General features: G+C 43.0%; 1 protein-coding gene across 1 annotated transcript in view; it reads right to left on the reverse strand.

Moving 5' to 3' along the window:
* Positions 1-372: 372 nt before the first annotated feature.
* Positions 373-25,331, reverse strand: part of TBC1D13 (TBC1 domain family member 13) — a 50,812-nt gene continuing 25,853 nt past the window's right edge. Inside the window, exons 7-12 of the mRNA XM_089669126.1 lie at positions 24,373-24,532; positions 21,943-22,153; positions 19,634-19,797; positions 15,851-16,011; positions 10,599-10,656; positions 373-8,913 (exon numbers count right to left, since the gene is read on the reverse strand). Of these exons, the coding sequence (XP_089525252.1) occupies positions 8,842-8,913; positions 10,599-10,656; positions 15,851-16,011; positions 19,634-19,797; positions 21,943-22,153; positions 24,373-24,532 (826 nt within the window). The 3' untranslated portion in view covers positions 373-8,841. The remainder of the gene's footprint in view (positions 8,914-10,598; positions 10,657-15,850; positions 16,012-19,633; positions 19,798-21,942; positions 22,154-24,372; positions 24,533-25,331) is intronic.

The following is a 25,331-nucleotide window of genomic DNA, read 5'->3' on the forward strand; positions in this document are numbered from 1 at the left end:
TTGGACTCATATTGGTGATCCTCGGTGTGCTGGTGACATTCTCCCTTACAGATGTCTATGCAAGTCGCACCTGAAGCAGTGAATGCACTACTTTAGAAATTGGGGCGGCACCAACCAAGTCAGAATCTCACCGATATGTAATTGTGGACAATAGGGTGTGACTTGCCATGCGACTTTCAACTCGCATGGCAAGGCAAATCGCATGGCAAGTCGCACCCAGTGTGACCGGGGTGTTAGCCGCCCTAGTCAAATGAAAAATGTTGTGTGTTTAGAATGTATATTCAAGATCTCAGATTTTTCGTTTACATGTAGAATATTATTTATCCATTTTCAGCATATTTACCAATTTCCAGTAACACAAAAAAACAAAAGTCAAACAAATACCAAATTTATTGGGACAAACAAAACGTAACAGTTATCAACAGTCTCTGAGGAGTTATTTTCCTGGTCCACTTGGCATCCCAATGCAATGCCAAGGACCAAACACAGATTTAGGAAGGATTACAGAATAAATTGCAAACAATTGTTTTGCAAAAAAAAAAAAAAGTCTATAATGTCTTTTTATTGAAATGAACATTTGAAAGTAGTTTCAAGTAACAAAAATGTGGTCCCACAGTTCATATTGAAAATCTTCCTTTGTGATTGGTGCGTTCGGCGAGGAAGGCATCGGTCATACTGAAGTGACCTTTGGTGTTTCAGCTGCTATATCATTTTTAGTGATTATCAAGTTAGCCCCAAACAAGAGGATTTAACTGGGTATTTCAATACCTTTTAAATGTCCAACAGCTGAGTTGTAAGCATTCCATTTTTAATATGCTGAAGGGGGTCATATTGTCAGGTAACAAAAGGCGCCATCTTCTGTTGCAGTTTCTTATATTATTTGCTTCCTCTTGGATTGTAAGCTCCCAGGATCAGGGCCCTCCTAACCCTCTTGCATTGATCTGTATTGTTGCTGTATTGTCTCCCTTTATATTGTAAAGCGCTGAGCAAACTGTTGGCGCTATATAAATCCTGTATAATAATAATATTAATTTGTATGAAGTCCAATCCTGATTGCAATAAAAAAAAAAAAAGAAAAAGTACTGACCAGCTGCAATACCAGATCACAGCTGCAGGGGGTGTTACAAGCAGAATTTGTAACTTTAGTTCCCAATCCTGGTGACTTGAACTCATCCGCTTTTTTTTTTTTTAGACTTAAAACTAAATTCTTGCTTACCAGCAGCTATTATTGAATTACCAAGAAACCATTTCTGTCCATTGAGAGCATCTTGCCGCTAGGCCTCTCCATCTTTGGCAGTAAACCCTGCTCCTAGGTGTAAGTACCACCCACATCCTGCAAATGGAAGAATTTCAGTGGCCTATACGAGTGCAGTGGCACAGAGGATGGGTTATGCTGGGCTCCATAGTCAGAGAAGTATGGTCCCTAGTGACACAAGAAGATGCTTTTGCAGAATAACCACCTTTGTGGTGTCAGCTCTTCAGCTAGCCATGTTATGAAGGTAAGAAATGTAGGCTTCTTTCACGCAGATGGACTCCACTTTGCACATTGGGGGATCTGTCCACTGATCCCCCACTGAGCAGGTGGATGACAGGTCCATGTCCATTCAGCTTATGCAGAGCGGACATGGACACTATGGGCTCTCAAGTGTAAACGGACCAGCTGTCAGTTTACACCCGACTGCCCTCCGATCCGCCCAGACGGAGGGGAATGGATCCACTCCTGTTTTCTTTTTTCATTTTTTAGCGTAACAGATTGGAGGTAGGCGGGTGTAAACAGACACCAGTCCCTTTTACATCTGCTGCTTCATAGAGGTGAATAGAGGGTCCGATCGGGTCCGCCTAAAAAATGGATCAGACCAATCGTGTAAAAGGGGCCCTATCAATTTTCCCACTCATGCGGATGAACCAATCTCTCCCAGCAGCTATTGTATTCTGACAACAGGCACCTGCAGCTGTCAGAATACCTAAACAGTGATTGCATCTGATTGGTTGCAGCTACTGTGCGGCTGACAGTTTTCCGATTGAAGATTGAAGGATGCCGAGTGGAGGGTGCTAACAGGGCCACACATGGATTGAAGTTCATTCAGTGTATGTCCAGCCTTGCTGGCACATAGATGCCCTCTTGTATGGGATGGCCTTTAATCAGAAAACAACTTTAATAAGAACTAGTCACGTAACAAAGTTCTGAAGTCTGGACTAAATTTTTTTTCCCAAAAAAGGCACAAGTTACCAGTAAGTGCCGCATTTCCCAGATGTGCGTGCTACCAAGGAGTCCACTAGACCCAAACAGAAACCGAACCTTCACCATGCTGACAGCTTTGGTTCCACCAGTCTCACAAATATTCAATGAAGCCTTAGCCATCAAGAAGGAGCTGCCCATTGTGAAAAAAGAGGTAAACGCCAAAGCTCAAAGCTGGACCCAAGGCTTATGTTGGTGGGTTAGGTGGATTACCTAGATGCATATAAAAAAAAAAAAAAAAAGAAGAACTTTAGATGTGGCACTTTGCATTGTCTACCTTCAGAAAACCATGTTAGTTTAGGAACTGTTTGTACATGACCGGGGTTTTCTAAACCCAAAACCAAAAATTGAATACATTGCAGCTCCCCATTCATTCGATGTAGTGGCTGCATTCATTTTTTTTTTCTCAGGCTTTTTTTTTACATCCTGTGATCCTGCTAGTAACACTGCCTTTCCAAGGGTGACAACACTCACTATACTGTATATGTGAAGGAGCAGTGTTGTCACCCTAGGATGGGACTACAGATCACCTCTCTCCTCTTCTCCATAACAGGGAGGAAGTGGTCTGTTTTTCACAGAGTTACCTGGGAACAATGTAACTCACGGGTGTCAAACTGACGGCCCTCCAGCTGTTGCCAAACTACAAGTCCCATGAGGCATTGCAAGATTGACAGTTACAAGCATGACTCCCAAAGGCAGAGGCATGATGGGACTTGTAGTTTCACAACAGCTGAAGGGCCGCTAATTTGACACCCCTGATGTAACTGATAACAGCCAACACAGGATGTTATCAGCTCACTAGATTTCTGGCAGGATGAATTATTTATATTTTTGCATTTATTGAACAGATGTCACAAAATACTTTTAGTGGTATATTTAACAGACCAAAAAGGAGCAAATAAGAGAAGCTCATTGTTAGAGTTTACATATTCTTCAAGTAGGATGGCGTTAGGCTGTGGATAAACCTTGCTGACCAATAAAAATCCTGCTGAGTGTGTATAGATTAGATCCTAATCCACTGGATTGTTTCTTAATCACATACATTTGTAGTAAGTACTTTGCCATGTTGTTTAGAACATTGGCCCCTTCCTTTTCTAAGATTTTTGCTCATGGATATGCAAATGAAACACTCTAAAATGCAATGAAAAGCAGCAAATTGAGGCTCTATATTCCCATCATGCACATGGGTGTGCAGACTAAAGATGGCCATACACTAAAAGATTTAATTCATACGAAAATTCTCAGTACATTCAATTACTTGAAGTACTTCAATATTTCGTTTGCTTTTAACATCTGATTTCGGAATAAATGGACTTTTCCGAAATGAAAACCACATATACTGTTAGGAATCCGTTCATTAAAGAAAATTTTCAATTCTGCTCCTTCAATTTTCCTCGCCACTGCAATCAAAAAGGAATATTGATATGACTAATGATTAAAAAAAAATAATTTGAATGAACTTTTGAAGTTGTACCTACAGGTAAGCCAAGGAGGTACAGGGATTATCTCCGAAACTTGCGGTGTTTAGGAGATATTCACACTAGATGCAGCCGGTGATGTCACTGGCACATGCGCTGTGAAAAGATGGCATACCAGTGCCATCCCTTCAGAGCTCCGTGCCGTAAACACGCACTCCTGTGCGCATGCATGGGAGTGACGTCATCACTGCTTGGACAAAGGACTGGAGCCCGCAAACCCGGAAGGAAGACCGGGGGAAGATGGAAGCCTTGTCAGCAGTGACAGATCATCCCTGGAGGGCTTTGTTCTAAGGTAAGTTTTTCATAATGTACTAGTATGTGATATATACTAGCGCATTATGCCATTGCCGTGCAGGGGATTTTTTTTTTTTCTCAAAGGCTGCGGTTTACTACTGCATTAAAAACAAAAATATTGACCAAAATTCTACTAGTGTAAGGCCAGCTTAAAAAGAAGAAAGGAATAGAGACTCCACAGTAGACAATCAGTCTCAGAGTCGGAATTTTATCCTTTCCATTAAGCATCAAGGATTCAAACCAACGGGCATTTGGTGAGCGAACAGTGGAAAATCATTTATATCAGATGCTTTCATAAAATAAAGCAATTATGTTATTATCTACTAATCTTGGTATTTATGGGTGTTCAGTCTTTTGAAGTCTCCATGAGGTCCGGTATGGATTCTTAGTTGCAGCAGGAGTGCAGCATGGTGAGAACAGTCTTCATCGTTCTTTACAACAAATCCATCCATACGACAGAGCAAAGATAGTGTATTAAACACATACAGGAGAAGGATGTCTCTTCATTTAAAAAGAACAAGTCATATTGCTGAGGCTCCAAATCTTGATTGATCCTACAGCACTTTAAATGACCCCTTCAAATGACTGTGGCCCTTAATGGCAAAAGCAGGGACCACTGCCTATTGCAGCCATTCAGATGCCAACTGTGAAAAAGGCATGGAGCTTGCCAGTGCTAATCTCCTTCTGGAAATGCTAGCTGCCTGAGTGTCACGCTGACTTCAGTTTCACAATCCATCGACTTGGCATGGGCCAAGAGTCCAACTTTAGTTCAGCTTGTTCTGCATACTTGCTTTGGGTCATAAGTCCACTGGACCAGCACAATAGCCAAGGAACTAACATTTTTGGATTGAAAGTTGGTAACAGCAGCCACAGTATTTTTCTCATGACAGGTTTACTTTTAAGTGTTACTACCCTCCATTCACTCTATCTGGTCTCCCACAGTACACACAACATGGAAATGCAATTATTTTAGTGAATATAAACTGCTAAAAACCTTTTCTCATCAGCAGTATATAGAAGGCTTGTGACATCTATCAGTGTTCAGCAGAGCATAGGCTAAAGCTTGTAGATGAAGTTTTCATTTCGCTCTAGGAGGATGCACGACCCCTGACCTCTGTGCTGATTGGCCCTGTGCTGGTTACATGCACACTCCCAAGAAAAGAAAAAACCTCTCTAGCAATACACACCAAACTGAGCATGTGCAGAATGACTCCACACAACATTTCTTATCAGGAGCTAAGGGGGGGGGGGCACTGGAAGAAGGGAAGGATCAGGAAAGTCAGCATTTTTACACAATGCAGAGGATTAGCCCTGTAGCTTCTACAGTGAGTGTAACAAGCATGGTTTACTGCATATACAGACTGAATTTACTGTTATGAGATTAGTATCACTTGAAAGCAGAAAGCACATAAGGAAATAGCAGTAAACTCACCACTGACATCTCTGCTTAAAGTAAATCTTGGCCTTGCTCATGCAACAGGTTCTCTTTATTGGCAGGCCCACCATCTGCTAATAGTTGCAAATGTGGAAGGGCTTCAATAGTACCGGAAGGGGTGGAGCTCAGAGGGACAGCCCCCTCGGGCAATTTAGGAGGCCATCTGGGCCTGTCCTATTGTTGCTAGACCTCAGATGTCCATCGTTCAACCCTCGTCTTTCTGCCTGGCAAAATCACTAAGACTGGCTGTCATTCTGACAGCCTGGTCCCACTCTGTGCTGCAGGGTCACAAGACAGTGGCTCCTCTGTAAATGCAGCCTGTGAATAGTGTTGGCTTTATTGGTAAGTGAATATACTAAAATTTTAGTGTCATAAAAACAGTGGGGTAGATTTACAAACACTGGTGCACACAGAATCTGGTACAGCCATACATAGTAATCAATCAGCATCCAGGTTTTACTATCAAAGCTTAATTGAACAAGCAGAAGTTAGAAGCTGATTGGTTACAATGTACAGCTTCACCAGTTTTAGTAAATTTCCCCCAGTATCTAATTTAGTGCAGTGACAATATGCAAAGTTTAAAGTGGTTGTAAATGCTGAAGGTTTTTTTTACCTTCATGCATTATATGCATAAAGGTAAAAAACCTTCTGTGTGCTGCTCCCCCAACAGCCCCCCTAATACTCACCTGAGCCCCCTCTCGATCCAGTGATGTGCACAAGAGCCACGGCTGTCCTGGGACTCCCTCTCCTCATTGGCTGAAACTGCAGCAGGAGCCACTAGCCAGTTAGCCAATGTGAAGGCTCTATGTGTCTTATGGATGGATAGAACTAGGCTTGGGAGCAAGCACGCACCAGTGCCCCTATAGCAAGTGGCTTGCTACTGGGGGCACTGGTCAAGGACGACGAGCCAGAAACGCTGGTGGGGGACCTAAGAAGAACATTGGGGCTGCTCTGTGCAAAACAATTAACAGATATGTCATACTTACCTGCTCTGTGCATTTATTTATTTATTAAAGCTGAAGCTTTAATACCAAGTTAATTCCTCAGCTGATCACAGTTACATTGTGGAATTAGAGGGAATTATTCTCGTCTTCAACCTGCTGCTTTTGGGGTTCATTCAGCCATATAAGCATGACTACTGGTGCAGGGGGACCTGAACTGAAAACAGCCCAGGACCTAAGGCCCTCTTGTGGCACTAAAAGTTGTATTAAACCCAAAAGCAAACATTTATTATAATGCAGCTTACCAATTCTTACCAATGTGATGGCTGCATTAGTTTACTTTTTTAGTCTTTCTTTCCTATATTTTCATGTTGTGATCCAGCCAGTAACTATTGTTTTGCAGCAAAACAAGCTCTGTTGCAATTACGGGGATCATTTACCACTGACAAGGGTGCTTAAAATGATCAGCTTTATGTAAAACCCTTATCCCAAAAGGAAAAAAACTGTATGCTATAACTAATCAAAGTATGAGCCGGAGTTTGATTCAATTTGTTAAATCTGCTAGTCCCTCCCCCTAGACCAAGAGTGTCCAACTGGCGGCCCTCCAGCTGTTGCAAAACTACAAGTGCCATCATGCCTCTGCCTTTGGGAGTCATGCTTGTAACGGTCAATCTTGCAATGCCTCATGGGACTTGTAGTTTGGCAACAGCTGGAGGGCTGCCAGTTTGACACCTGTGCCCTAGACTGACAACGCTGCTATCCAAATGTGCCCCCTGTGCTCCTTCATCCAGAGTGGGGGCAATCTAATACAGAAGGTGTGTTACTGGACAGATCGCCAAGTGAAAACAGGGGGGAAAAAAGATTAAAAGAAGAAAACTAATGCAGCCTCCACATCGAACGATTGGTAAGCTGCAATAGATTACATTTTTGGTTTTGGATTTACCATTACCGTCCAAAAAAGTGCCTCTCTTTTCTGCTGGCTTCCTCTTAGACCTCATTTCCTCCAGCAATGCAAAGTTCTATAGCCAGAAGAGGACTATGGGAACATTGCGATGATTTTCCCTGCCGCCTGTCTACTTCCCAGTAGTTAGTGCTCTTGCGCCGATTGTTTTATGTCCGTAGAATGTCACATTTCTATATAGCTGCACTGAAATCGTTTAAACTGAGGGGCAATTCATGGATTTAGGCCGAAGCTTCAATGGCTACATAGCAGCTCAGTCATCTTAATAAAAGTACCTGCAATTCATTTCTACTCTTACCGATGAATTGTTCACTGAAGGAACAAATGCATCCCTATGGTGTGAGCTACACAGTAGCAGCGATTAACTGCACATAATCACACAATGCTTTAGTTGCAGGCAAAGCTACTTGCTATAGTGCAGGTTATGCCAAATCTAAACATTTGTTCCATTTACTAACAATCAAACCGGAATCTAAGTAAAAGAAACAGCATGGCTGAGCTACTAATAACAGCCAGTGTAGCTTACACCTTCAAGCAGACCAGTACAGGAATGTGATTGTCTGCTGTGGGCAATACCGTCTGTTCCTTTTCTCCACGTTACACAAGGGCCCTGCTCTGTTCTCAGCTGTCCACTTACATCACATAGATAAGAAATGCTACAAAATCAAGTTCTATTATCTCTATAAACAATACATTCCCTTATAGAGATCAAGGTGACAGATTCTGGGAAGGTCCAGAAAACCATTACTATGCCAAGCTTTTCCATATGTCATTTGTAGCAAGGATTGCCCAGGCTATCATTCCGGGCCGTTACACTTCGGCTACACCCTACAGTGACTGATTCTTCAAAAGAATACAAGGCTTTCAAATAATACAAGATAACAGAAAAAGTAATAAAACACAAAAAATAACCGGGCAATGCACAATCTCTATAAAATCAATTGTGTTCTCTTATGAAATGCAACGTGAAATTCAAACAAAGAAACACTTAGTGGCTTAGGCCCAATGGCCCGAGCGATGAGGCAGCTGAAATGCACTGTGGCCTTTCCCTTGAGCAACTTGGGTGCTACATTTATCATCAATGTAGTCATCGAACATGTGGCATAGAATGATGAGCACTTCAGGGTTCTGAACAGGTTTTCACAAAGCAGCTCCAAGGCCAGAAATGTCTTTAGTGCATTGGCTGGTCATGAAGGCCAGAGCAGAGGCACGTGGGAAAGCACGGCAAGTCCCGGCCATATGCCTGTAGAATAATCCTTCAATTAGGAGTGTACAAGGCATGCTTAACATGGTAACACTTCACCAAAAATGTCTGTCCATGTAACACATGTAGAAAGTAGCTGACCTGTCCTCAGGCAAGCTCCGATCAGCGCCAACTGTGTTGGCGATACCGTGAGCCTGATGGAGTGAAGTGTCCAGGTCACCATATTGTAAAGTCATATACAGCCATTAAGGAAAACTGGATCCCCTGGGGCTGAGGCCTGTGCACATACTCATTTGGAATCCTGAAGCTCCTTGGCTTTTTTCAAGATGGGCAGCACATCTCCATCAGACAGGGGGTAATCCTGCAAGAGAGAAAAAAGTGTATTCAAGATCAGGGTGGAGGTTAAGCAGTAATCTTCAGTGAATTCTCTAACAAAAGAATATTTTGTTTTTTCACAGAGTAATCATTATTAAAGTGATTTTAAATCCTCACATATATCCAGTGAAGTGATTGGCCTCAGGTGATCTAAGCAGATGAAAAAAAATCCGCCTACATAAGTTGTACCTGTTTATCCGCAGTCGTCTTATCTCTACATATGTTCAAAGTCCAAAATGTGTACAGCATGTTTGAGAAAGAAGGGGGCTAGGAGCTGAAGTTCCACTCTGCAGAGCTCAGTAAGAGCTGATTGGAGAGAAGGGACACATCCCTAGCACACAAGAACAGAGCTGAGGCTGTCAATCTCAAGCTGTGTGCTGGAAGTCCCTCCCGTCACCTTTTTTCTCTTGGTGTCAGGAAAACGTGTCAGAAGTAACTCATGAAGATAGCATAGGAATGCGGCAGAAGATAGAAAATGACACATAGGGGTAGACTTACTAAAACTGGTGCACTTAGAATCTGGTGCAGCTGTGCATGGTAGCCAATCAGCTTCTAACTTCAGCTTGTTTAATCTGGCTTGGAAAATAACACCTGAAAGGCAATGATTTCTCTATACAGCTGCACCAGATTTTGCACTCTCCGGTTTATTAAATAAATCCCTTAAAGGATAAGTTCACCTTTGCGAACATGTTCCACCCATTTTTAGGGTGGAACATGTAACATGTTCCCAATGCTGCAGCTACGCCCCCTCCCTCTGACACATAATACAGGGGGAAGTTTCCCCGTACTATCTGTCAGATTTGAAAACAGCGTGGCGTCATTCATTCATGGAATTCCTTGAATGAATGAACTGCAAGTCCCGGCAGCCTTAGCGGTTGTTGGCTTGTAGTTTTCAATGAACACTGAAGTTCATTGAAGCTTCCTGTCAGTATATCTGCTTGGCTGTACATCCCGTACATCAAGCAGATATTCTGACAGGTCTGCAGGAGACTTGTATGGCATCAGCCATCTGCTGATCGTTGGTGCAGTGCTTTACAGGCTCCTTTGGACAAAAATAATAAATGCACATTTTTTACCTGCAAAAAAAATTTGCATTTATTATTTTTGTCCAAAATGTGAACTTATCCTTTAATGCTCTGGACTGAGACAAGTACACACTATGAAGAGATATGCTTTTTAATATTTCATGTCTGAGGTTTACAACCACTTTAATTCATACCAAGGTAAAAAAAGAAGTGAAAGAGAGTGAAATAGAGAGGAAAATTAAAGAAAGGAAAAAAAAAGAGTGAGGGAGAGAAAAAAAAAAGAGAAAGTAAAAAAGAGAAAGGGTTTGTGAAAGAAAAAAAATGAGTGGAATAAAAAAAGAGGAGAGGAGAGAGCAAAAAAGAGAGGGTGTGTGAAAGAAAAGAGAAGAAAAGAAAAGGAAAAGTGAAAGAGAGAGAGAAGTAGTAAGCAAGAGAGAGGTGAGAGAGAGGGAAAGAAAGAACAGAAAAACAATCAGGGAGAGAGTAAAATGGAGAAAGGGAATAAAGACAGGTGCTTTATAAAAAGGGACAGGTAGATGGTGACACAGACATAAAAAGGAAGGATGTTGTGCAGCATAGGAAGTGCAAGACACTGAAACATGGTACAGCACGTTCTCTATCCTTGTCTCATCTCTGTTATGCTCACCTGGAGTAGCCTCATGTTCACTGTAAAGTCTCCCTCTAATAACTGATCACGGATCAATCTGAAAAAAAACAAACATTTAGCATTGATTGGAGAACAATGACAGTGGAAACAGAAATTGGAAAACTCTGCAATGTCCTCTGTGCTCAGAAACATAGAAAGGCCTTACTTTCCCCTATTAGCAAAAGTAAACCCTCGCCAAGCTGTTGGTATTATTTAGTAATATCTGTCCCTTAATATATACCAGGGCTCCCAGAGTGCCATCATATCAGTATTACAGCTGTCATATCTCATTTGGCCTACAATGACTATCAATGAAATGTGACATAATATATGTGACAATTATAGAATGGAGATTTTGCTGCCGGGGTATGCAAGACAGAAGAAGCCAGCAGCTTACACAGCTAACCAGGCACCTAGTACTAAAATATCCCTTCTGGGTTGACTAACCTTTTAAATAATTAGGTATAATTAAGTATTTAGTGTTTAAGGGTAAGCATAAAAATACACTATATTGCCAAAAGTATTGGCACACCCCTCTAAACCATTGGATTCAGGTGTTCTAATCCTCTCCATGGTCACAGGTGTATAAAATCATCACCTAGGCATGCAGACTGCTTCTACAAACATTTGTGAAAGAATGGGTCGCTCTCAGGAGATCAGTGACTCCAAGTGTGGTCCCGTGATAGGTTGTCACCTGTGCAATAAGTCCATCCGTGACATTTCCTTGTTACTAAATATTCCACGGTCAACTGTTAGTGGAATTATAACAAAGTGGAAGCAACTGGGAACAACAACAACTCAGCCATGAAGTGGTAGGCCACATAAAATGGCAGAGCGAGGTGGGGCATGCTGAAGCGCACAGAATAGCCAACTGTCTGCAGAGTCAATGGCTAAAGACCTCCAAGCTCCGTGTGGCCTTCAGAGTAGCACAACAGTACATAGAGAGCTTCATGGAATGGGTAGCTGCATCCAAGCCTTACATCACCAAGTGCAATGCAAAGCGTCAGATGCAATGGTGTAAAGCACGCTGCCACTGGACTCTAGAGCAATGGAGACGTGTTCTCTGGAGTGACAAATCACGCTTCTCTGTCTGGCATTCGGATGGACATGTCTGGGTTTGGCAGTTGCCAGGAGAACGGTACTTGGCAGACTGCATTGTGCCAGGTTTGGTGGAGGGGGATTATGGTGTGGGGTTGTTTTCAGTGGTTGAGCTTGGCCCCTTAGTTCCAGTGAAGGGAACTCTTAAGGTTTTAGCATACCAAGACATTTTGGACAATTTCATGCTTTCACCCTTGTGGGAATAGTTTGGGGATGGCCCCTTCCTGTTCCAACATAACTGCGCACCAGTGCACAAAGCAAGGTCCATAAAGACATGGATGAGTGAGTTTGGGGTGGAGGAACTTGACTGGTCTGCACAGAGTCCTGACCTCAACCCGATAGAACACCTTTGGGATGAATTAGAGCTGAGACTGTGAGCCAGGCCTTCTCATCCGACATCAGTGCCTGACCTCACAAATGCGCTTCTGGAAGAATGGTCAAACTTTCCCATAGACACCCTCCTAAACCTTGTGGACAGCCTTCCCAGGAGAGTTGAAGCTGTTATAGCTGCAAAGGGCGGGGCCAACTCAACATTGAACCCAACGGACTAAGACTGGGGGGCCATTAAAGTTCATGGGCGTGTGAAGGCAGGCCGACCAATACTTTTGGCAATATAGTTTATATCTGTTGCAGCTGAAATGCTAACATAGAACATGCTAGCCTGTGGCTCTTCGTTTACGAATTCTATATGATTTATACTTTCACTTATCTAGAGAATCATTTTAAGATTTAGCTTGAAGTGGTACTAAAGCCTAATTGTTTTTTTACTTTAAAAGGAGAACTGTTTGTCTCCCCCCCCTCCACTTCCACATTTTGCACTTTTTGGGGGGGAGCGTCATGGAGGTCTGAGCCAAAAGTTTGGCCCCTCCTCTCCTTCCCCCGCAGCCTTCTGTGATACTTCACAGGTTTCAGAAGACTGCGGGAAAGTTCACAGAGAGCAGCACGCTAAGCGTATGCTCAGTAGGAATCTGGCTGTGAAGCTGCAAGGCTTCACTGAGGGTTCCCTTACTTAAGATGCCGGCACCTGCACCAGAATCCGATTGGAGAATCGGCTCAGGTGAGGAAATCGCTGAACTCCTAGACAGGTAAGTGTCTTTATATTAAAAGTCAGCAGCTACAGTATTTGTAGCTGCTTACTTTTACATTTTCCTGGGGAGCCTGCAGCTCTGCTTTAAAGTAGAACTATAGGCATTTTTTTTTCATTTTGGATAGAGAACATGAAGGGTTATAACCCGTCAGATTTTTTTTCGCCATCTGTGTCCCATTGGAGAGATTTCCCTTCACTTTCTGTCCCATAGCCAAACAGGAAAAGAGAGGAATCCCTGCAAATTATGGGAATTGCTTGGGGACCCTCCAGGTCACCAGAACTAGTGTCCCTATTGGAAGATTTCCCCTCTATTACTTCTCTTGGCTCAACCCAAAATGTGGGGTTTTCTTTTACTTTCAATGACAAGAGTAAACAGGACAAATAGATAGGGTGAATCCCCTTAACGGGGACATAGACAGCAATAAAAACTGACAGGCATTATAATCTCTCTCCGCTCTATCCAAAACAAAAAAAGGTTTTGCCTTTAGTTATACTTTAAAGTGGTTCTGAAGACAGAAGGTTTATTTAGTTTTCAGCATTTCTAAAAAACCTTCTGTGTGCTGTTCCCCCCACAGCCCCCTCTCGATCCAGTGATGTGCATGAGAGCTTTGGCTGTCCACAGACTGTGTGTGTGTGTGCGTGTGTTAGGGATTAGCCAGGAGCGCCGGAGGGGGAACTGAGAAGAGGAGGATCAGGGCTGGTCCATGAAAAACCATTGCACAGAGCAGGTAAGTATTAAAAATATGTTAATAAAAAAAAAATCTGAACTTTTAAATACCATTTTAATGCATTCTCACACCCCACTACCTGTCCTAACCAACCACCTCTGCCCATTCCCAAACACTTACTTGGCTTGAGACAAGGAGTGTATTAGGAGTAAAGCTGGCTAGACACTTATTTTTTTCATTTTTTTTTTCAAGAAAAACATAACAGATTCCCCCATTCACACAAACAAGGTGAATGGAGGTAACCTCCTGCCCCCCAAACATTGTATTCATGTCCCTTTCACAGACGTCTAGCAAATCAATCTATGTCGAGCGAGGACATCAACACACTGACAGAAATTCAGCTAGTCCCTTCTGGCTGTGCTGTTACTTTAGTAACACTGTGTCAGGACTACATAACACCTCCCTCTCTTACAGGGCGATTTGTGTGTTTTGTAGTCTGTAGAGATAGCAAGGAGAAAAGCTAACTAATAACTGTCCAGACACAGAGAGCACAGGTAGTTCAGCTCCCAAGATTTCTGGCTATTTCTTTTAAACTTGAACAGATATAATAAAACACTTATAATGGTATATTTAACAGACCAATACAAGAGCAAATGAAAGATGTTTATTGTTAGCATTTACAGTATCTCACAGAAGTGAGTCCACCCCTCACATTTTTGTAAATATTTTATTCTATCTTTTCATGTGACAACACTGAAGAAATGACACTTTGCTACAATGTGACGTAGTGAGTGTACAGCTTGTATAACATGTAAATTTGCTGTCTCCTCAAAATAACTCAACACACCGCCATTAATGTCTAAACTGCTGGCAACAAAAGTGAGCCCACCCCTAAGTGACAATGTACAAATTGGGCCCAAAGTGTCAATATTTTGTGTGGCCACCATTATTTTCCAGCACTGCCTTAACTCTCTTGGGCATGGAGTTCACTAGAGCTGCACAGGTTGCTACTGGAGTCCTCTTCCACTCCTCCATGATGACATCACAGAGCTGCTGGATGTTAGGGACCTTGCACTCCTCCACCTTCTGTTTGAGGATGCCCCACAGATGCTCAATAGGGGTTAGGTCTGGAGACATGCTTGGCCAGTCCATCACTTTTACCCTCAGCTTCTTTAGCAAGGCAGTGGTCGTCTTGGAGGTGTGTTTGGGGTCGTTGGTTGGAATACTGCCCTGTAGCCCAGACTCTGAAGGGAGGGGATCATGCTCTGCTTTGGTATGTCACAGGACATGTTGGCATTCATGGTTCCCTCGATGAACTGTAGCTCCCCACTGGCGGTAGCAGTCATGCAGCCCCAGACCATGACGACACTCCCACCACCATGCTTGGCTGTAGGCAAGACACACTTGTCTTTGTACTCCTCACCTGGTTGCTGCCACACATTCTTGACACCATCTGAACCAAAGAAGATTATCTTGGTCTCATCAGACCACAGGACATGGTTCCAGTAATCCATGTCCTTAGTCTGCTTGTCTTCAGCAAACTGTTTGCGGGCTTTCTTGGGCATCATCTTTAGAAGAGGCTTTCTTCTGGGACGACAGCCATGCAGACCAATTTGATGCAGGGTGCGGCATATGATCTGAGCACTGACAGGCTGACCCCACACCCCTTCAACCTCTGCAGCAATGCTGGCAGCACTCATACATGTATTTCCCAAAGACAACCTCTGGATATGACGCTGAGTACGTGCACTCAACTTCTTTGATCGACCATGGCGAGGCCTGTTCTGAGTGGAACCTGTCCTGTTAAACCGCTGTATGGTCTTGGCCACCATTCTGCAGCTCAGTTTCAGGGTCTTGGCAATCTTCTTATAGCCTAGGCCATATTTATGTAGAGCAACAATTCTTTTTTTCAGATCCTCAGAGAGTTCTTTGCCATGAGGTGCCATGTTGAACTTCCAGTGATCATTATGAGAGAGTGAGAGCGATAACACCAAATTTAACACATCTGCTCCCCATTCACACCTGAGATCTTGTAACACTAACGAGTCACATGACACCGGGGAGGGAAAATGGCTAATTGGGCCCAATGTGGACATTTTCACTTAGGGGTGTACTCACTTTTGTTGCCAGCAGTTTAGACATTAATGGCTGTGTGTTGAGTTATTTTGAGGGGACAGCAAATTTACATGTTATACAAGCTGTACACTCACTACGTCACATTGTAGCAAAGTGTCATTTCTTCAGTGTTGTCACATGAAAAGATATCAAATATTTACAAAAATGTGAGGTGTGTACTCACGTCTGTGACATACTGTATAGGAACTTCAATGTTCCTGCAAGTAGATTTGCTGTTGCTGACAACTAGAAAACATTAGCCCAATAATTTCTGCAACACTTACATAAGCATGGCACAGGAAACTTTCAGAAGGAAGTCAAATCTGTTCTCATCAGCAAATAGAGAATCCCAGATACGGATGACATCAGGAAGCACAAACTCCTGTGAAAGCAGCAATGTCAGCCAGCGGAAGGCAAAGAACTGTGGCTTGATGTTCTGTTCTTGCTGCAAAGAGATAATTCAACACAGTGATGCACCAGTGTACTGCAAGGAAGAGCTATCCTTCTATAACATAACTATTCTCCATAGTGAACAGGGATATTATTATCATATGATTGTATAACTGAAGTCATTTTTTTAAAAAGAGAAGTAGGGCTTTCCCCCCCCCTATTTATACTTACCTATGTGGATGCAGCATCAGTCCGATGTTACATCTGTCCCCCGCCAGCTCTAAGGGGGAGCAGAGAGCAGGACTGTCATTCACTGCCATCTGCTCAGCCTCTCCAGCACTCACTGGAGCACTAGGCTGTGATGGGGGAGGCAGCAGCTGGCTCAGGATTTCAGCGCTTCGCTGAGCCAGGTGCTAATCCAGACTCTGGGGTGGATCCCGACTTTGCAGTTGAGATCTTTCCCCAGCCCGCACCGTCTGGGTGACGTCAGCAGACTTCAGTCCACTGTCAGCTGAAACCAGGTCACATGAGTGCAGAATGAACCTGTGATCCACAGAAGTACAGCCAAAAAATATTTGGCTGTACTTCTCCTTTAATTCCTAACTCCTTTAGTAAATTAGACTATGTATAAAGGCAAAATCAGCGCAGCACTAACCTTTTCATGCAATATATTCATATTTACCAATTTAAACTGGTGTGTGCAATTTTTTTCACTAATTTTCACCAAAACTGTAGTCTATCAATATCATTTTGTAGACATATTTTACTAAATAATAAAGACTTTTTTCTCCTAGCCACCTGGAACTTCATGAGATTCCCCAAGCTCAAGGCTTTCAAAAGGCAAATCTGACCCGCAGATTCTCAATCAGCACTATTTTTTTTTTCCTATTTCAATACATTTTATGGTTTTCCAATGAGAAAAATAAACAGGCTCATAGTCTGCCCGTGCAGGGGCTCAAGTGTTTAAGCAAACATAAAAATGACTAGCAGAAGCCATGTAAACAACGGAAATATTCCAAAACAAAAACAGAACCACAGGGGTTTCAAAACCTAAGGTCAATGTAGCAGAACCCCTAGGGCTAAAATGTTGCCATCTCAGGGCGGGTACACTCACAGGGGGTACACTTGTGGGTGCTAACCGCCTACAAGAGTATGATCTTCCGAGAGAAGAAACTGGAAAGAAACAAAGAATAAAAAAAGAGGAAACCGGGGGGAGATAGAAGGAAAGCAAAGCGAAGGGAGCAGGAAACAGGACTTCTTGGACTCCACGCCGCAGGTAGTGATTACAGCAGGCCAGAACACACCAAGTGAAGCATGGGAAACAAATTGCAGCTCCACGGTTCCTTGACTTCAAGAAATTTGGGGTGTGAATCTTTCAAAATACTACACATTTGCTTGTTAAGCATCAGAACGGTCATATGTGCTTTCACACCCTGAAAGACAACAGATGGGGTCTTCCAGGCCCGGGCAATGGTCCACGTGGCTGAGGTAAAAAGGTAGAAGGCCAACTTTTGTTGATGAGCATATAAGGCCAGGTATGGAACAATGCAGTAGGGCCAGCTTAACATCTTTGCCAACCGTCAGGTGGAATAGGGTCTTTAGTAGGCCAAACACCCTGGACCAGAACCCCACCAGTTGTGGGCAGCACCACCCAGATGACCACAATTTCTAAAGCATCTGTTGCTACATCCAGGGTATGCATGCACAACCTAGGCAGGGACCCAGTACCACCGCAGGAGAACCTTCTCCTGGTATTTAGCAGTTTATATTTACTAAAATAATTACATTTCCGTGTTCTGTGTACTGTGGGAAACCAGATATAGTGAATGCAGGGTCCTGACTTTAAAGCATTTGGTGACTGCTGTTCAAGCCTTGCTTCAATCTTCCATATTAATGGAGGTCTGGAGATCCCACTCCCATATCCCACTCCCATTGAGTCATACAAGAAAAGGGTGCTGAGGACAGATGGCTGTTCAGGGACACAGACGGCTGAGATGAGACCATGGGATCCCACGGAAAGTTGGCAAGTGTGTTCAAAATGGGTATTGCAAAATGGGTAAGTAGAGCTGTGAGTTACTTATGCTGCTTGCATTAGTAAATAGATAGGAAAATATCATATTTATTTGTTTTATACCTTTTTTTTTCCCACATTTGTTAAGTTACTTCCTGGTTTCCAGACCTAGGCAAATGATGTCATACATCCTAGGAGTGTTCAGGAAGGGGTTTGCTGAGCTAAGAACACCCTGCTGCCTGCATGACTGAGGTAAGAGCAGATGGATTCCAAGAAGTATTTACCAAAGGAATCATCTGCCCTTACGCAAGATGGTCACAACCAGAAACGCTAGGGGCTAAGTGATTTCTCAGCAAAATAAAGGACACATGGATAGATGGGTCAGTTGAATAACAAAATTTAATAATACAGCGTTTTTGGTTTCTGGAGCTCAGATGATGAAGTGTAGTACTGCTTTAACTTTCGGCAACCCACCCTCCTCCCTTGCAAGCATTCTGAGCATTAAACCTATGGATGAAGAAAAGGAAGGGCACATGGCAAAGATCTGACTGCAGAGCTAAAGCATGCCATCTGCAAACCAAATGCTCCAGGTCTGGAGACCACTCAGGCAGCTTAGTAAGATAAAGCAGGATTTCTGGGCTCACTGTAAAATCCTTTTCTTGGAGTCCATTGTTGGAGACCAGAAGTCTTAAACCTTGCGGTTGTACTGGTGCCTACAGGACTGGACACTGGCAAACAAAAAATTGCAGGCCAGCCCAAACTCTCAAGCTACCAACAAGCCTCACATTTGTAGCAAAGGAGTTCCGAGAGCATGATCATAAACACAGATCATAGATTCAGAGGGGTGGGGTATGTGTCCCTCAGTGGACTCCTAGAAAAAGGTGTGTAAAAAATTTTCTTTTTTTCCTCATCCTTTGAAGCTGGAAGTCTTAAACCTTCACTATTTCCAAAAGCAATCCATCTGAAGGGTGGGAAACACAGAAAAAATGCTAACAGGCCAAGGAAAGAACAGAAAACTGGGGACTGTCTGCAGATCAGAGAGCTGCATGAATGACCTTACGCTTGAAGATCCTACAAGTCCATGTGCTTCAGGCTGAGGAAGTCTAACTGCCATTTGTCTATGCCTGAAACATACACAGCTGACAAAAATGAACACGATATGCTTCTCAGGACAGGATCTTTTCTACCTTTCCTCTGCGGCAAGACCTTTGGTTCCTCCTTAAAGATTGATGTATAATTGTTAGATTGAATCCGGATCGGATGAGCCAGTAGGATGGTCCAATGCTGTTGAAACAGTCAAATTGCCTGAAGTTCCAATATGTTGATCAAGAGATGAGACGCCTCCAACCACCATGTCAGGGAATGCCTAGGACTCCTCTTAAGCTGGTGTCCGTCAAGAGGATCCTCCAAAAGATGGGAAGAAAGGACTTTCCTGATTCCACAGCCACATTCTGCAACTAGCATATAACTTAACCTGTTCAGAGACTGGATTGACTTGTTCCATGTCATTAGGGTATGTTGTGTTGTAGAGGTCTGGAGTAAAACTGGGCAAAAGGGACTGCCTTGAAAGAGGCCACCATCAAACCCATGCAAAAACAGAGTTGGACCATCAACTCAGACGGTAGATTTCAAATCTGTTTGGAAGACCATGTCTGAGCTGACTTACCAGCTTGAGATACAACTCCTCATCTTCTTCCTTTAGCATTGAGTACACTCGCTCCATCTTAGCGGTTATTCCACACTGAGAGTCATCCAGGCTTTTGATGAAGTTGTCCCGGATTTCTGCCATTAGGTTAGTGAAGCAAAAGAAGGTATCTGCTTCTGCATGTTCTATTTTGAGAAAAAGATAGTATACATTATAATACCTAATATTAGGGTAACAAGAAAGCCACCTTTGTCACCTCTCTTTGCCTTTACAATTTTTACCCAGGAGGCACCTGGAGGAAAGCACTCATCTATTTCTGCATCCTAAACACTGGGGTCTTTATTCTCTAAAAATCATTGGATGCTAAATTATCTAACCACTTAATGTAAACCTGTATTTTGCCAATGCAGATTAAAGATACAGGTTCACTAATGCCATCATCATCAGCTGCGCCTGCTTCCCACTGGCAGTGAACACAGCAAGCCACAAATAAGTCACAACTTTGAGCTTACACAGAAATAGGTACCGTCCTCCAACCCCGATGTGACAGCAAAAAAAAAAAAAAAGTATGCACTACTGATAGGACTTGCATTACAGGAAATCTATAGAGCTGCATGGGCAAAGTACTGGTTTCCCTGTTCACATGGATTTTATCAATCTCTATAATTTCCCCCAGACTGCCAGGTGGGCTGCAGCTCCCCCCCCTCTCTAGACTCATGAAAGTTCACCCATTGCAAACCAGCATGCTTGTAGAAAGATCCTTTGTTAGACAAATTGTTGTGCATCCAAACACCATCTAATATCTGTACAAAGGATCATTTGTAACTGAATGTAGCTATCTAAAAAATGCCACCTGGGCTGTTTTTTATTATTTTTTTTTTTACATCAATCTCTTGTTTACCTTCTACAGGCTTCAGTTTCTATTCTGATCCAGGAAGGGGATTGGGGGATTCAATATAACATGCTCTGCTTACTTTGCATCAACCTCCCTACATGTGGGGTGTGTCGGTGGCTACACAGTTCAGTCCCCCAGGGGCCTCTGCACACAGTGGTCACAGACCCTAGGTGTTTTAAAAAAAACTGCAAGTGAATTCACAAAGTCTTGGCATTCTCACCTATTAACCGCTTTCCCGACGCCCTATAGCATATATATACACCAGGGGCGGAGTGACCAGTTAGGAATTCGGGCACAGCCCGAGGGCCCAGGGTCAGTAGGGGGCCCAATGAGATGCCCCTGGTACCTTTCATAGGCTTTTTTGGGTGTGGTTTGAGTGTGGGCGAGGATACAGCGGCCCCATGATCCCCTATTGCCCAGGGGCCCCATGAGTTGTCAGTCCGCCCCTGATATACACACACATATATATATATATGTATATGCGTGTGTGTGTGATATTGCGCAGCCTTGCCGCCCTGTAGCAGTATATCTGCGCCCTCGACCCGGAAATGCAAAATCACACACACGTGATTTTGCATTTCCAGGTCGAGGGAGCGCATGCATGCCCTACCCGCACCACCATTGGCAACTTCAGCTGTCAATCACCGAGTCCCAGCCGGTGATTCCCTCGCCGGCACCCAGGGATCACTGAGTATCACTGATGGGGGAGAGCATTAGTAAATAGATATGATATACTTTCCTATTTATTTGTTTTAAACTTTTACATTTCTTCAGTTACTTCCTGGTTTCCAGGCCTAGGGAAGGAGGGGGTTTCTCAGCTAAGCACACCCTACTGCCAGCATGTCTAAACTAAGGGCAGATGGATTCCAATAAGTAAATGCTATATGAATCATCCGCCCTTACTCAAGATGGCCACTGCCACCAATGCTAGGGGGTGTATTTTGAAGTGATTTCTCAAAAACAATAAAGCACAAAACATGAAAGGGAGAGTTTGCTTTAAATATTAAAAATTAATTATATGCTGTTTTTGGTTTGTTTTGCTCACATGCCATGTAGTTCCCCTTTAAGCAATTAGTACTACTTTGATTGAAGCATGTTACTTGCACTGCAGCACACCTTACTGGCACCTAGTGTTTCTTCTTCTCCCCCCAAACTGAACTCTGCTGTACAGGGACTGCAAGAGGCAGATACCAAGTCACATTCAGGTATTTAAAAATACATTTAATCAGGTTTTAAAGAAAACACAGCTGCATTATTAGGTCTTTTATATCTGCCTGAAGTTCATATATTTTTTCTTCAATGATATACAGTTTGTACTAGTAAATGGAGAACATAATGCAGTTCACAGTCATTTACGGACTTAGATCCGCTTACATAGGACTGACATAGCAGGAACAAGACTATCGGGCAGAAAGATGCCTTGGTTTTACCTCACCTTTCCATGTGCTATTGGGGTTGGTGGCAAATGTGTAATAGATTGGCCCAACTATCTCATTCATTCCTTGCACATAGGCGATACCGGGGTTCAGCTTGGCATAGATGAAAAGGATTCGTTCTACCACCTCCCAATGGGCCTCACAGCCACTGGGCAGCGGCTCCAAGTCACTCAGGGAATGAGAAGCTGATGTCTTCATAGGAGAACTCACCTGTATGGAACATGAGAGGAAAAAAGAAATTAGATATCTTTTTCTGGGGGCAGGTGGACCTAAAATATGAGTGATAACATAAAAACACTACCATTCTTTTAACCACTTCCAGACCGGACACTTTTACCCCCTTCCTGTCCAGGGCAATTTTCAGCTTTTAGCGCTATCACACTTTGAATGACAATTGCGCGGTCATGCAACACTGTACCCAAATGAATTTTTTACCATTTTTTTGAGACAGATAAAGCTTTATTTTGGTGGTATTTATTTACCACTGGGATTTGTATTTTTTTTGCTATGTAAATGAAATGTCCAAAAATTTAGAAAAAAAGTGTTTTTTTTATAAAATTTTGCAAATAAATAATATTTCATCATAAATCTTAGCCAAAATTTATTCCGTTATCTTTTTAGTAAAAAAAAAAATCCAAATTAGTTTATAAGCAAAAATTATAATTTTTAAACATTTTTTTTACATTTTTATTTTATTTTTTATATTATTATTTTTTATTTTATTTATTTTTTTTTACATACTGTCACCCTAGCAGTACAGTGTCACCATGGTTACACTGTACTACTTGTGGGGGGTGATGAAGATTTTTTTTTTTTTTTTTACACTGATTGCTTTTACACCCATATAGGATGTAAAAGCAATAATTTCTCTTTCTCTCTGTGTGCATTCTTGCACTCATTGAGAAGTACTGAGTGAGCTGTGATTGGTCACAGCTTGTCACATGGTACAAGGCTTTTGTGAATAGCCTTGTACCATGTGACCTCTGTGATCATTCACAGATTTCACACGTAGTAAGCAATGATGTCACAAGTGACATCTTGCTTACTACTTTGCATGTGATCACTGATTGGCCAATCACTGATCACATGATCGGGACCTCGTATAGAGGTCCCGTCCGACGATCGGTGTTTCACTGTGTCCGGAGGACACAGCGGGCACCGGATCGCGGTGCTGCGCGCTCCCAGGGAGCGCGCACAAGCAGGGTGCGGGGAGGCCGTTTATAGACGGCCACCCGACCCTGCACTGCCACCGTCCGGCCATTTATATACAACGGCCGGACGGGAGGTGGTTAAGCATGTTTAAACAGTAGCATGTGTAGATACTATTGGCCCCTTGGGGTCCAAATTTTGGTTTTCCTTTGGCCAACCTTATGGTGTATCAGATGTTTCTCTGTGCCTGTAGTTCCCCTCCTGTCCACTATATAACCAGGCTCTGTGTTCAGCACTCATCACAGCCTCACAATAAGTCAACTGACAGCGCAGTGGCTGTGTCCAGCAACGTCTTGATGGCCAAAAACAGCATCAAGGGGGGAGGGTGGGAGCTGCTGATGTTACATCCAAGATGGCTGTACTCAGTAGTAGGTTGCTGCCAAACCAGCTGCTTACAAGATCTGTGCTTGTAATCACACTGGAAAAAATAACATTAAAAAGGTCCAGCTCACCTCTAGTCTATTCACCTTACTGTAAATCAAGCCCTGATGAAGAGGGCGCTCTTGGACCTCAAACGCGCTGACCACTTTCTGGATTGTCTCTGATTTTTATCGGAATAAGGTTGTATAGAGCGCTGTGCAAATTGTTGGCGCTATATAATTCCTGTATGATAATAATAATAATCTGGACCTCTTAGTGGTGAGGTGCTTCAATTTCCATTTTTGTTACATCCAAGATGGCGGCATCCAGCAGTAGACAGCGAGCAGTTTCTGCATAAGCACAGGGCAAACCTTTCCGAAGGTATCAACTGGCATAAGTAAGTTACCTGAATACTGGAACTAGATGGAAATGAGGTCTGATGAGGATAATGTGTGCAGTAAGTACATCCTAAGCAATAATGCCCAGCCACTGTTGGCGGGCATGCATGTAGACAGGAAGTGGCCAAAAGTGGCTGCAATAGATCAGCAGCACTGAGATTTAAAAAAAAAAAAAAAGAAAAAAAAGAAAAGAAGAAGAGGAAAAACAACATGCCCATTGTTTATGATACAAAAGTGCTTTCGTAAACTAAATTTTATCCACTTAGGGCTTACAACTACTTCATGCAGGAATGGAAATCACATGTTCTGATTCACAGATGACCCAAATGTGAACTTACTGACAATACAGTATAGATTCCCTGTACAGTGTGCAAACTGTCACGTATAGATTATTAAAATATGTGTTTAAACAACTCAGCATGTAAAAAAAATGTAGATATACCGGTCTGAGCCCATTCTTACATTAGTAAGGCCGCTCCTGTTCCTTGCCACTGTCTGAGACTTGAGCGTTGTCTGTTCCACACGTTTTCTCAGGGTCTCGTATTCATTCTCGGGATCCATGATTAGCTGACAGGGGTAATCCGTGGGGTTCAGGAAAAATGAGAAGTCAGGACACAGTCTCCTGTGTGATCACAAGAACATAGGCAGCTTATGAAGACAGATGTTTAGATGGACTGTATACACAAAAATATCAGCAAGAGATATGGTTCCTATAGGAGAGAATGTTAGGCTGGGCACAAGCAGTACAGTTCTGTCTTAAAAGGTCACTGTCACCTTTCCAATTCAGGGCAAAATGGTCATGTTGGGCAGCACAGTGGCTAAATGGTTAGCACTTCCACCTGGCAGTACTCGGGTCGTTGGTTTCGAATCCTAGCCACGGCACCTCCTGCCTGGAGTTTGCATGTTCTCCCTGTGCCTGCGTGGGTTTTCCTCCAGGTACTCCGGTTTCCTCCCACACTCCAAAGACATGCTGGTAGGTTAATTAGATCCTGTTTAAATTGGCCCTAGTATATGAATGTAAGTTAGGGACCTTAGATTGTACACCCCTTGAGGGCAGGGACTGATGTGAATGTACAATATATATGTAAAGTGCTGCATAAATTGACGGCACTATATAAGTACCTGAAATAAATAAAATAAATGTCTGTATACAGGAACCCTCCCAACCCACTAATACTCCCCTTGTCCAGCTGCTTCTCCCATTGCATTAGTCAGCAAGAGTAACAGGTGACCTCCTCTCATGTGACTGTGCTTTGATCTAGCAGCCAATCGCTAGGCCCGAGTACAGTCACATGACAAAGGGAGTGATGTTTTTGCACCCTTTAGTGTCCAACACAGTAGATTTTGCTGGTGGCTGCAACAGAGGATAAAGCGGCACATGTTTCTGGCAGGGCAAATGGGTCAGGACGTCCCTTTACACA

This window comes from Staurois parvus, unplaced genomic scaffold (genome assembly GCF_062004578.1).
Source record: "Staurois parvus isolate SC_StPar_1 unplaced genomic scaffold, SC_StPar_1.0 ptg000068l, whole genome shotgun sequence".
Classification (NCBI taxonomy): Eukaryota; Metazoa; Chordata; class Amphibia; order Anura; family Ranidae; genus Staurois; species Staurois parvus.